Raw genomic sequence first — 14,083 nt, forward strand, 5'->3', positions numbered from 1 at the left:
TCCTCATTCCAATTTTTTTCATCTCTTCCTTACTCCTAGCATTTGGCTATGTTAGGGAGAGGGTTTAGGAGGGGCCTAAGAGACTTACGTTAGTCTTTCCCAATGTCTTTGTTATATATTTCGAGCTTCTATTATATTCGGTTTTCTTTGTCCTCCACTTATGGCCATCTAACATTAACCTAGATATTATTAGTAATTAATAAATGAACTGCAATTCAAAACGTTGCAAAGGATTGGCGATTGTTGGAAATTATATTTCATCTTAGGGCAGATTTATAGGTAAATTACTTCGGTATCCTTTGAATTTAGTTGGGGAGTACATTGTCACATTATTTTTATTTTATTTTAAGGGATTCAGGGTAGGGCATCTTTTCTTTTGTGTATATAGGTGTCCCAATCTTTGGCATCAATTTGAAAGCCACAGTTGGTCATTTTATTGATAAACTCAAGATTCCTCAATACTTGCTAAATAGTTTTCCACAGATCCTTATTCACATTCAGAATACCATAATTCTCAATGATGAATCTTGTGATAAAAGAGTTTGCTGTCCTGAGCCTAACGGTCTGCTTACTCTTAAATCTTCATATTTTTTCAAAGCTATAATTTCTCAAGATAAGCATTGGGAAGAACCATATGGAATTCAGCCATATCCCCATTCAAATCCCTACTAATGTGAAGGGTGATTCATGACAAACTCCCAACAGATGACAAACTTTCTAGGAGAGGTGTCCACATGACATCTGTTTGTAATCTCTGCCACACCAATGCAGAAACATTAAGGCACTTGTCCTTTCTTTGCCCTTACCCGAGGAGATTATAGGAATGATTTTCTAACTTTGTGAATGTGAATTTAGCCATCACTTCGATTGAAGATTGTTGGGAATTACTTAATCAACACTGGTTTAAGCAATGTTGGGTGGTCCTGCTTGCAGCTATAATACATGTCTTTATAAAAACAGTCATGATGTCTTTAAAAAGGCTAACAAGTTACTATATCAATGACAAAAAAATATATTTTGAAATTTAACATTTTTTAAGAATCTTCACGGCATGTTGATTTAGTTTTTATATTATAAAAGATATTTAAATATAAAAAAAATTGATGTACGTAGTTTTCTTTTCTCCAGTCGAGTAATATAAGTTAATATGTTTAAATTAATGAAAAGAATAATAAATTTATAGTTTAACGCATAATAATAATAAAAAAATACTATTTATATTTATTTAAATATATTGTTATAGGCTTCAGAGACTCTATGACTTAAAGCTTGACTTTTAAAAAACTAAATAGATTTTTAAAAGATGTTTAATTTTCTTTATTTTAAAATCTACTATCTCTATGCACAACTTTTAAATTTTAAAAGTTTAAAATTTTAAATTCTTCACATTTTTTTTTCACAATTTGTTAGTTTCATTTTAATTTTTTTTCTATTTATTTATTATCACTAAAAATACTCATAATTTATTTTTTAATTTTAATAAAATAAAAAATTTATTTATCTCACGGATCACTATCACACAATATCTATTTTGTTTTAATCAACTATTATTTTAATTTGAGAGACAAAATCTTTATTTTTAAATATTTTTATTTTTCTCCATCTCACGATTCTTTCTTTTCTTTTTGTATGATTATTCAATACAATTAAATTTATATGATTATTGTTTATTTTACAATTAAGTAAATTATTTTAAAATTTTCGTTTCTATCTAAAAATATATTTTATATCCCATTAAATAATTTTTTTATCTCACGAGTCATTATTATCATAATGTCTATTTTATTTTAATCAACAGTTATCTTTATTTGAGAGACATTTTTATTTTCAAATGTAAAAATTTCATTTTTCCCCATCTCACGTAGGGCTGACAATGAACTAAACTAACTCGAAAATAGTTCGAAACTCTATTCGAAAATTAAATCGTTGAACTAGGTTCATGAACCAAATGAGCTGAGTATGAGTTAAAAATTAAGTTCCTTAACTAAATGAGCTGAACTTGAACTATACATAGCTCGACTCATTAAGTTCACGAGTCAATTCGATTATACATGAGATAAATTATATTGTCTTTAAGAGTAGGTTTAAAGATTTGCTCTAAATCTTAGTATCATATTTTAATTTAATCTAACAGTTTTAATTGATAATTTATATTCTCAAGTGAGTAAAATATTTCTACAAATAATTATACAAATAAAATTAACATCACATAAATTTCAATCTTATAACTTTTATTTTATTTCTATATTTTTTATTAAAATAATATTAATTTAAAATGTCAAATATCTATAAATAGACTTTAAAAAAATTTACTTTTAAGTCTGTGAAATAAGTGAGTTGAACCTAACAAGATAAACTTAACGAGTTGAACCGAGATATTTGCAAACTTCTAAAGAAGTTCATCATGAACTCGAACTCGAACTCGAACTCGGCCAATTCTTAACGAGTCGAACTGAGTTGATGCGAGTTCGACTCGACTTATTTCCAGCCCTCATGGGTCCTTTTTTAATATAGATATTTAATTTAATTGAGTTTATATCATCATTATTCATTTATAATTAAGTCACTCATTTTAAATTTACATGTGTCTAAATACATTTTATAGAATATCAAATAAATTTACCTGTGCGCAAACACATGTATCTTACTAGTATTCAATATAATATTAGTTCGACATAGACTAGAAGTCGATTTGAATTGATTTATTGAGTTTATCTAATTTGATATAGACAATTGATTTACTGTAGTTTATTTAGTAACTTAAATTGTAATACTCTTTGAGAGACATTGTCAAAAAAATTTTTAACATCTTTTTTAAAATTAGGGTTAAATATGATTTTAGTCTTTATAAATAACTCATAATTCAGTTTTAATTTCTATAAAAATTTCTTTCAAGTAGTTGTCCTATAAAGTTTAGTCGTCCCTAAATTTAGTCCCTCTTGTTAGTTTTTACTAATGGAAGTTGACTTGGACGACAATGTTACATTATTTTGAAATTTTGACAGAAAAACAACTTGTTGACGTGGAGAAGGAAAGTTACATTATTTTCTTTCTTTCTTTCTCATTCTCCTTATGCAATATGATTTATGGGTTTTGTTGTTTGAATAGTTTATTTTGAATGGAAAATTGTTAGTGGTTAGTTGTTAGTACATATTTTTACACTGATGCCAGGACTTGAACCCTTGACCTCCAACTGCTTTTAACCCTTAACTGAACTGTTCCAAGCCAATTGAGCTACCCCTCCCACCCGAGACTTAAACCCTAGACCCTCAACTCCTTTTAACACTTCAATATTATACCATTCCATACACAAAGAAAATGGAAAAATTGTAACTTTATTGTTGTGGTCTCTTTCAGGTTAGTGGAAGTTGTGGTGCTTGACATTGCATTTTAGGTTGGTACGCTTTATTCATTTTGTGTTGAATATTAGTTTAGGGTTTCTATAATGCGGAGTGTATTTATACTGTATTTTATTCAAAGAGTAAAAATTTAACCATAATCTTATTCAAAGAGTAAAATTTTAACCCTAACTGAAATTTACAAGTAATATGTTTATTTAAGGGGATGTTCTACACCAAGAGTTGTTTTGGAAAAGACTCTAACTTAAGATATGAGGGTGGAAAAGTTTATGCATATAGTGGTTAAGATCCAGATGCTAATTGAACTGCAACATATGCAGGTAGGTTAACATTTCAAGTTACATATGTCATGTTTAGGGCTGGAAATGAGTCGAGTCGAATCAAACTCGCCTCAGCTCAGTTTGACTCGTTATGAATTGGCCGAATTCGAGTTCGAGTTCGAGTTCATGACGAACTTTTTTTTAGCTCAAACTCGACTCATTAAGAATTAGCCGAGTTTGAGTTCGAGTTCGAGTTTATCTCGAACTTTTTTTTTTCAGGTCAAACTTAACTTGTTAGAAGTTCACGAAGATCTCGATTTAACTCGTTAGATTTATCTTGTTAGATTCAACTCACTTATTTCACGAACTTAAAAGTAATTTTTTAAAGTCTATATATATATATATATATATATATATATATATATATATATATATATATATATATATATATATATATATATATATATATATATATATATATATATATATATATATATATATATATATATATATATATATACAGGGGTGGCCCTGAGCACGGGCTCGCGGGGCGGGTGCCCAGGGCCCCATAATTTTAGGGGCACCAAAAAAATATTTTTTAACATCTATATATATTAAAAGAGAATCTGGATTTGTAAATGTTAAGATTAGTGTTGAAAAGATTGAAAATGAAATGGAGATTGAATGTGTGTTTATTCAAAAATGTCAAATTCCTAGAAAACAACACTGATGAAAATCCATCTAAACCCACACAACTGAATCTTGAGTCTGCTGAAGAGTCTTTCTGAAATCACTATTTCTTACATATTGTAGATCAAACAATTGACTCACTTGATAGAAGATTTTAGCAGTATAGCACATATAAAAATATTTTTGGATTCTTGTTTAGTATTGAAAGACTTAGATCATTATCTGATAGGGACTTGAAAGCATGTTATAAACATCTTGAAACTTGTTTAAAACATGACGATTCTCTTGATCCTGATGGTTAATTTTTTTTTTGAAGAATTGAAAGTTATTCTAGAAGTTTTAAGTTTTAACAACCGAATCAAAATCAAGCTATATGATACTGGGTTCTTTAAAGACTTTTAATTATTTTTCTATTGCATGCATAACTTATAGAATAATATTGATTATTTCTATCAGTGTTACATCTGCTGAATGAAGTTTTTCTAAATTAAAAATTATTAAAATCTTATTTGAGATATACTATACCACAAGATATATTTAAATAGTCTTGCGTTGATTTTAATTGAAAATATTTTTTGAAGAACCTTGATTATGAATAAATTATTAATGATTTTGCAACAAAAAATGCTAGAGGATGATACTTAAAGAATTTTAAAAGTTTGGTCAATTTTTTTATAGAAAAAAAGATCGGATCAAGAAGAAGAAGAAAAAGAATAATAAGTCTCTTTACCGTAGTTTATGTTTTGATGTAGTATAAACAATGATTCAAATATCCATACTTATTCTTTTTGCATAATGTCAAATAAAAATGTGTTTTTATCCAATTATTTCTTTTATCCTTTTAAAAAAAATTATAGGGGCACCATTCTTTTGATTCGCCCAAGGCACCCAAATTCAAAGGACCGACCCTGTATATATATATATATATATATATATATATATATATATATATATATATATATATATATATATATATATTTGACATTTTAAATTAATATGTTTTAAATAAAAAATATAGAAATAAAATTAAAGTTATAAGATTGGAATTCATACGATGTTAATTTTATTTGTATAATTATTTGTAGAAATATTTTGCTCACTAAAGAATATAAATTATCAATTAAATCGTTAGATTAAAATAAAATATGATACTAAGATTTAGAGCAAATATTTAAACCTACTCTTAAAGACAATATAATCTATCTCATATATAATCGAGTTGAGTCATGAACCTAACGAGTCGAACTATGTATAGCTCAAGTTCAGCTCATTTAGTTAACGAACTTAATTTTTAGCTCATACTTAGCTCATTTGGTTCATGAACCTAGTTCAACGATTTAATTTTCGAATCGAGTTTCGAACTATTTTCGAGTTAGTTTGGTTTATTGCCAGCCCTAGTCATGTTAATTGATAGTTTTGTGATGTACTTGGCAAAAAAAACATGCTCATGTCAATTTTGGGACTTGGTGGGGATACCATGTAGACATGGTGTGGCTGCAATCTAAAGGAAAGTAGATGACCCTACCAAGTATGTGCATAAATTCTATCACAAGAGCACATGTGCAAAATGTTATGATGAAGTGGTCACCCCATTAAATGGGCAAAACAAATGGCCCAAAACCTCTAATCCTATCATATTACCTCCTATGTTTAAATGGGGTCCAGGCACGCCAAAGAAACTTCGTAGAATAAAACCAAACGAGTCAAACACAAACTACTGGAGAAGAAAAAACACAAGTGGTAATGAAAACAATGCATGTAATATGGTCACAATAACAAGACTGCAACAAAAACAAGCAACTTGTCCTTGTAACATGCCAAGAGATTGATTTCTAAATCTAATATAGTGAAAAATAACCTGATTTTACAACTATAAGAAGAAATAGTGATAGTCTAATGACTCTCAAAATAAGAGACACAACGGGCCTTTGAAAAGATGATGCAGATCCATTGGTCATTCCTGAGGAAGATGCCACAATGGACAACATTGGAGGTGATAAAAGTTGCAAAAACTGGGAAGACATTTGCAACGGTTCAACTCAATAAAGACTATGCTGATTTTTTTTTTGTTTATCACCATCGGTTTAGTCCGGTTCGGGGGTCAGTTCTGGCATCAAGTGGTTTCAGCCCCCTCCCGATCGCAGTTGCGGGGGATCGAACCGTGGTTCTCCCTACCAAGCTCAGCGCCAATCACCACTGGACCAACTAACGATTGGTTGCCATAATATGATTTTGTAAATACAACAAAGCATGACATAAACATATAACCAAGAAACTCACTAATTTTCCATTAATATCAACTCTCATTATATTTTGGTGGATTAATGGATTAAGTGCCAATTAACATCATCAACAATATTCAATTTTATTACACTTCTCAACAGTTACACTTTATGATCAAGAACATGTTGAACATAAATGAAAATACAAACAAGATCAATTTCAATTTTCAAGCAAATGCCCCGACTTCAAGTTCTTCTCTAGTTTCTTGTTCTTCTTCTTTGAAGTTTGGTACAACTCCTTCCAAATTTCAATAACTTCCAAGTCCCTCGTCTTCCTCCCATATTTATTTACAACTTCTTCAACATCTTTTCCTTCTTCTTTGTCTTTATCCCATATGAATAAATTACGAGTTTCACGACTCTACAACCATAGCAAAACATGCATCGCTAAAAACAATTCATGACTATGCAAACATGAAGAAATCACAAAACATTGGAGATGGAAAATATATTAACCTGACAATATGGTCATCTCCAGAAAATTCTTCCTTTGTTAGCTCAATTATTGCAATGGAAGGATATCATATGACCATGACACGCACAAAATCTCCCTCGACGACTACTCACAAAAGTGGAGCGAAAGGAAATAGGTTTTCTAGGTCTTGAAATGGAAGACTACATTGGAACACCTGAGTTTTCATTTGAATGCTTGATTTATAGATTTATGGGGAAGGAGAAAAACGATAATGGGGAGGAAGAAAAAATTTGGGGAAAAAGAAGAAATTTAGGCTAACGTATTTTACACAATAAGACAAAACAAACTCTTTTAAAAAGTAATTTTTAGTCTAATTCAAACGTCAGATTAGACACATGTCACAAAATTATCCTATGTGTTAGTCCACGCCAGCTTTTGTTAGGGCCATTTAACGGGAGGTGCTAAATTTAGAGACGCAAAAACTTTTGAGGACCATTATTTGAAGCAATTTTTTAAAATATTTATTGGGATCCTTAACATATTTGACCCTTAAATTTATTATTATAAGTTCTTTATTATTATAGGTTCTTCTGATAGGTTATGAAAACAAGTATATATAAAAATCATTTACATTTATTTTATCTTTTTCTATAAAAATTGCTTATGTAAATTTATTTATAAACACTTAATTTAACAATTTAAATAAGGTGTTTATGCAATATAGTCCAATCACTCATCCAATTTGCTTTTAAGTCTTTTTACTTTTAATAAGTGGCGCTTTACCTCACAGACAAATACACAAAGATTGAGAGATTGTAAAAGATCAAGAAAGTAATAACATAAGTCAGAAGTAAACAAGAAGTGATATTCAAGCATAATAATAACTATTAGAGCTTATAATTACAAGTTTGGTGAAAATGGATAAATTGAGTGTGTAGAGGGAGAAAGATAAAGATTTTAGAGAGAGTATAATTGAGGGTGAGAAAATATGCACTAACTTTAATTTATAATACCTCCAAGGTGTATATACAAATACAACTGGATTGAGACACAAGCAACAATATAAAAATAACTAAAAAAACTAAAATTGCGTACCTATAATCGATTATACAAAATCTACAACCGGTTATAACGACTTTAATAATTAAAATGCATAGCAGTGGTAACCGGTTACACGACAAAATCATTTTTAGGTCATTTGTCTTTTCTTCATAGTTGTAACCAGTTACACCCCCGTGGTAATCAGTTACAACACTTAAATTATAAATTTTCACTTAACACGTCACCTTAATTCAAGTGCTCCAAGTCTTCCACGCCCATGTTCATCTTCGATATCTTGAACACTTCAATTGTGACTCCCTTGGTCAATAAATCACCCACTTGGTCTTCACTTCTACAATATTCCAATCTCAACCTTCCTTCACTAATACGTTCTTTTAAGTAGTAGTACCTCATCTCAATATTCTTGCTCTTCCCATGTGTAATTGGGTTCTTAACCATGAGCGTTACAACATCACCCTCATCACTCGCCAACTCCTTCAATAGATTCATTAACCACACGGCTTGGCACACACAATAAAGTAACAATGTAATCGACCTTACAAGACGAGAGTGCTACTATAGGTTCCTTCTTTGAACACCATGATATTGGCGTTTTACCAAACATAAAGATGTATCCAACTGTAGATTTTTGATCATCTTTATCTATGCACTAATTATAATCAGTAAAACTGAGCAAATTGCATTTTCTACCTCTGTGTGCCGCGGGAAAAAGAATTCCGCAGCCAATAGATCCTTTGACATATCTTAGAATTCTCTTGACTAGTTCCAAGTGATACACATTCGACATCTCCGTGAATCTACTCATAATACCGACACTAAACGCCAAATTTGGTCACGTACTGCACAAGTAACACAAGGATCCAATCAGCCTCCTATACTGAGTTTGATTCACCTGTTGCTCTTCCTCATTCTTTGACAACTATAACCTTGGTTTAGCCAGAATAATCGCAACAGTACAATAATCCATTTCAAAAACTCAAGCGCATACCATCTTTGGTGCATGAGCAGTCCCTTCTTGGACTTGTGAAACTCAATACCAAAGAAGTATGTTATGAGGAAAATGTAAATCATCTTAAAATCTTAGAAGTTCTCTTCTCGTCACTGCGCGTAATCAAAAAATCGTATCTGTATAGACAAAGGATTATCACTCCTTCACTTGTATACTTCTTTACATACACTCCATATTTGAATGCATACTTCATGAAGGCAATCTCCTTAAGAAACCATTTATCCTCTTGTTCCAAGCTCTTGGAGCTTGTTTCAAACCGTACAAAGCTTTCTTCAACTTGTTGAACTTTGACTTTTGGTTTTTCACAACGAAACCAGGGGGTTGTTCTACATAAACCTCCTTTTTAAAAGGTCTATTCAAAAATGTTGATTTGACATCTATTTGATAAACGGATCAATTGTTGTTATTATCAATACCAACAACTATCATAATGGTTTCAATTCTAGTATCCAGGACAAATACCTCTTCAAAGTCTATGCTTTCTCTTTGCAAAAACCCTTTGCAACTAATCGAGTCTTATGCTTGATTATTTCACCCATGGGATTTGACTTTACCTTATAGATCCATCTTACACCAATCAACTTCTTTCCTTCTGGTAGATCAACTAACTCCCAAGTATTATTATTCTCTATCGATTTCAGCTCCTCCTTCATAATAGAAATCCATTTTGGATCACTCAAGGCGTCTTCCATCTTAACGGGTCTAGATTCAACCATAAGTGCAAATTGGAAGAAATCACAATCATCATTGACTTTATTGTCTCGGAATAACTCAAAATCTTGGAGTCTTGGAGGAAAACTTCTTTGCCTTGTTCATCTTCTTACATCCTATCTTCAATTCGGGCTTCGATAATGGGCGTTTCTGCACTATCGAATTATTTAGAAGTAGAATCTTCAATGTAGTAACCGTTTATATCTTTCTGGTAACCAGTTACAGGATGTTGCAACTCCTTTTTCTCGTCAACAATGATTTCTCGGCTGATGACAATTCTTCTGTTTGCTGCATCATATAATTTGTAGAGTAGTATCCTACAAGTATCATTAATTCTCCCTTATCACCTAACTTCTCTCTAAGCTTCCCTGACACATGTCGAGATGATGTGGAACTGAAAAAAATATCAAATGATTCAAATTCGGTTTAAATCCATATCATGCCTTCTTTATTGTTATCTTCTCAAGCTTCTTTGTTGGACATTTATTCAACAAATAGGAAGTTATGGACACCGCTTCTCCCCATAACTCTTTCGGCAAGTTCTTCCCTTTTAACATGATTCTCACCATGTTCATAATTGATCGATTCTTCTTTTTCTCCAACATTATTTTAATGTGGTGGATAGAGTGGTATTACCTCATGTACTATCTCCTCCTGATCACAAAACCTCCCAAAGAAATTTGATACGTATTCCCCTCCACCATCCATTTTGAGAACTTTGAGCTTGTGACCACTTTGCCTCTCAAACATGTAGTTGAACTTCTTAAACACTTTAAATACCCAATCCTTTCTTGTGATTAGGCATGTCCATAGTTTTACACTATGATCATCGAAGAATGTGACAAAATATCTATTGCCACAAATCAAATCAACTTGCATCGACCCACACACATCAGAACACACCACCTAAAGGTGATGTTTGGTTCTACAACCTACATCCTTGCTGAATTTACCCTTATGTTGCTTTTTTGGCACACATTATTCATAAATTTCAGCCGATATGTTAATTAATAGCAGCCCCATTACCATTATGTTCTTTTGCAATGCATTGAGATCTCGGGAATTGATATGCCCAAGTCAATAATGCCATATCCACTCTTTTCGACTTGTCGCTGTAGTAAGACACCTATGCTCCATAATATTCAACCCAACCTTGAAAGTTCTATTGGAAGCCATAAGAGCTTTAAGGATCAAAACCATGTTTGCATCCATAACGTGTAGCGCCTTATTCTCCATACGAATCTTGTAACTCTTCTCAAGCAATTGACCAATAATCAAAAGGCTACACTTAATTATGGGAATATAAAACACATTCTTTATCAAAGAGTGTCTACCATCCCTTTTCTCGATCGATACATCACCGATCGTTTCCGCCGCTAGAGTGGTGTCATCAGCGAACTTCACTTTACTCTTTATGGAACGATTGATTTTAACAAACCGATCTTTCCTCCCTGTCATATGTGTAGAATATCTGGAGTCCAAATACCCTTCCTCGTTGAACTGAACTGCTTCTCTCATATATGTATTACATCTTCTTATGTTAAAAACCAGTTACATCTTTTATGTAACCGATTACAACATGCTTCTGCAACTTTTCCAAAATTACTGATGTTGTTGCTGCATTCCCCTTTAGTGATCATGATCAAGATTGTGTTCTCTCCATCAAACTCTTGTCTTGCAACATTGATTTAATCTAGTTGAGGTTCCTTCTTGTTTTCGTTGTACTCTCTTGTAAAATGATCGAACTTTTGACAAACAACACACTGCATCTTGTTCTTTTCAATCCTTCTCCTTTTACCTCTAAAATTTTCTTGACCACCATTTTTGTTGCAACTTCTCTCACCCTTTTGATAAGCCGAATTCTTGGAACTTTAGGTCTATTTTTCACAATTTTTTTGAAAATTTCCTTTACTCTTCATGAGCCATTTTCTTTTCGAGTTCTTATCTTTCTCATTGAAACAAGCTTGCAAAGCAATCTCCATCTTTGCCTTGTCACTATTTATCTCCTCCATCCTTTGCTCACGAGCCTTAAGAGAGCTTTGTATCTCTTATTTTCTCATCATTGTAAGATCATTTGATTCCTTAATCGCCATAACTTTGTTATCGAATCCTGCCGTCAAAGAACGCAAGATTTTCGCGACAACATACTGCTCCATAACAATTTCTCCACATGTCTTTACTTGGTTCACCAACCGAGTAATTCTCATCGTGAAATCGTTGATTGTCTCCTTTTCATCCATTTGAATTAATTCAAGTTGGCGTTTGTGAGTTTGTAACCTCACAACCTTCGCCTTGTCAATCCTTGCACATGCCTTCTCCAAGATTTCTCACGCTTGCTTCGATGGTTCATAATCACCAACTTTCTCAAAGTTGTCATCATCCACATATTGATGGAAAAATAGCGCCTTGAAATCTTTCTTCTTCTCTTCCTTATGCGTTGCTCGTTGTGCATCTGTTGCACCTTCGCCAAAAGGATTCACCTCGTTCTTGATCACTTCAAGAACATCTTAGTGCCCAAACAACACCTTCATTTGCTTGAACCATTTGTCGTAAGTCTTCGTATCAAGGATGAGTAGGTTAATAGAGTTTCTTTCAATGGAGACATAATTCATGTTATACACTAGGTGTTTAGTGGATCGAACCCGCCTCTTGATGCCAAATGTTAGAACTTAGAATCACAAAGTTGGTGAAAATGGAGTTGAGTGTGGAGAGGGAGAGGGTTAGAGAGATAGAGATGTTAGAGAGAGTATAATTGTGGCTAAGAAAATATGCATTAACTTTCATTCATAATACCTCCAATATATATACATACAAATTCAACTCAATTGAGACACAAACAACAACTGAAAAAAATTGCATACCTAAAATCAATTACACAAAACCTGTAATCGGGTACAACTATTTTAGCAATTAAAAAATATAACAGTGATAATCGGTTACTGCGAATGTGTAATCCATTACACCCACGATAAAATTATTTTTTTCAAACTTATTTGATTTTTCTTCGTAACTATAACCAATTACACCCGCTTAAAACCAATTAGAACACTTGAATTATAGATTTTCACTTAACAATAACACAACTGGCTTGTCAATACTGAAATTTGAATCCCAACAACGATGAAAAAACTTGACGGGATGAAGACAAATTTACCAGATTGCTTCAAGTAATAAAATGATATACAAGATTGATTGTTCTGAGACTTGAAAATCAAATCAATTACGTGCAATATCCAATAACTTCCAAATTTTTCATGAGAAAACACAAATATATACCTAGGACTAACACTAACCCTTTTGTTTTTGTGTGGAAATCAAACTGCCACATTTTACAATTATTAAAAAAACTAGCTACATTCTTGTTACGCACTCACCCTTGTATCACTAACAGGTGTTGTAGACATATAAATATTGACAAGTGAACGATATCTCCTTTGCTTCTTAACCATAGGAAAAACTTCAACATCTTTTCCAAATATCTCTTGTATCTTCGCCATTACAATATCATGCTTTTCATCACTTGATCTTCTAAACCTCTTGCTCCTACTACTGCTGCTGGAGTCTCTAACGGTGTTGTTTCTGTTGCTCTTCTCTTCATCGCTCAGTTCCATAAGCTTCTGTGCCGCATCCACATCACACTCATTAATATTCTGAACATCATAATATTCCATAATCTTCATCTTACGCCAAGAGAAAGAAGAAGGTGCTTCTGCTTCAACTTCTCCCATTCTTAATGATATCTGGTATTGTTGTTGTTGTTTTTTGTAGTGTAATTGGCGTGTAGCGCGTTTTGAGGGTACGTGTTGTGTGAGTTCTATTTCGAAGAGACCAACTAAGAAACTACGTGGTTGGTTCTATGAAGATGAGCTCATAAGGTTGAATAATAATATAGTATATATTTTTTCTTAATTATTATTATATGGTGTTGTACTACGTAAGGAATATATGTGACCGTTTGATGAACGTTGTGTTTAGGGACCACTTTTGTCGGTAATCTAACGGGTGGTGTACTAGAATAACTAAAAATGTAAATAGTCCAAAACTGTTCCGTGGGGAGAAAATATTTGAGTAGGCACAAAGACAAGGGGAATGGATTTTAAGTTATAGGTATATTTTGTATTCACATTAGATGAGTAGGAGTATTCAAATTTAAACGGATGGAGAATGAAATAGTAAGTTTATTTAATTTTTCTTTATATAATTATGTTTGAATGTGTTGTTTTGAAACTGTTCAAATGTATTCTTTTTATTATTTTATGTTTTAAATATAATGTATCATTGTCATTTGATTCGGT

General features: G+C 32.0%; 1 protein-coding gene across 1 annotated transcript; it reads right to left on the reverse strand.

The window, feature by feature from the left end:
• Positions 1–11,893: 11,893 nt before the first annotated feature.
• Positions 11,894–13,668, reverse strand: LOC131607587 (uncharacterized). Its single transcript, XM_058879570.1, has one exon. The coding sequence runs from the start codon at positions 13,514–13,516 to the stop codon at positions 13,151–13,153; it is 366 nt and encodes a 121-aa protein (XP_058735553.1). The 5' UTR covers positions 13,517–13,668; the 3' UTR covers positions 11,894–13,150.
• Positions 13,669–14,083: the final 415 nt, after the last annotated feature.

The sequence above is a fragment of the Vicia villosa genome, linkage group LG5 (genome assembly GCF_029867415.1).
Source record: "Vicia villosa cultivar HV-30 ecotype Madison, WI linkage group LG5, Vvil1.0, whole genome shotgun sequence".
Lineage (NCBI taxonomy): Eukaryota > Viridiplantae > Streptophyta > Magnoliopsida > Fabales > Fabaceae > Vicia > Vicia villosa.

Excerpts from the sequence above, each read along its gene's own strand:
- LOC131607587 (XM_058879570.1), bottom strand. The coding sequence starts at position 13,516 with ATGGGAGAAGTTGAAGCAGAAGCACCTTCTTCTTTCTCTTGGCGTAAG.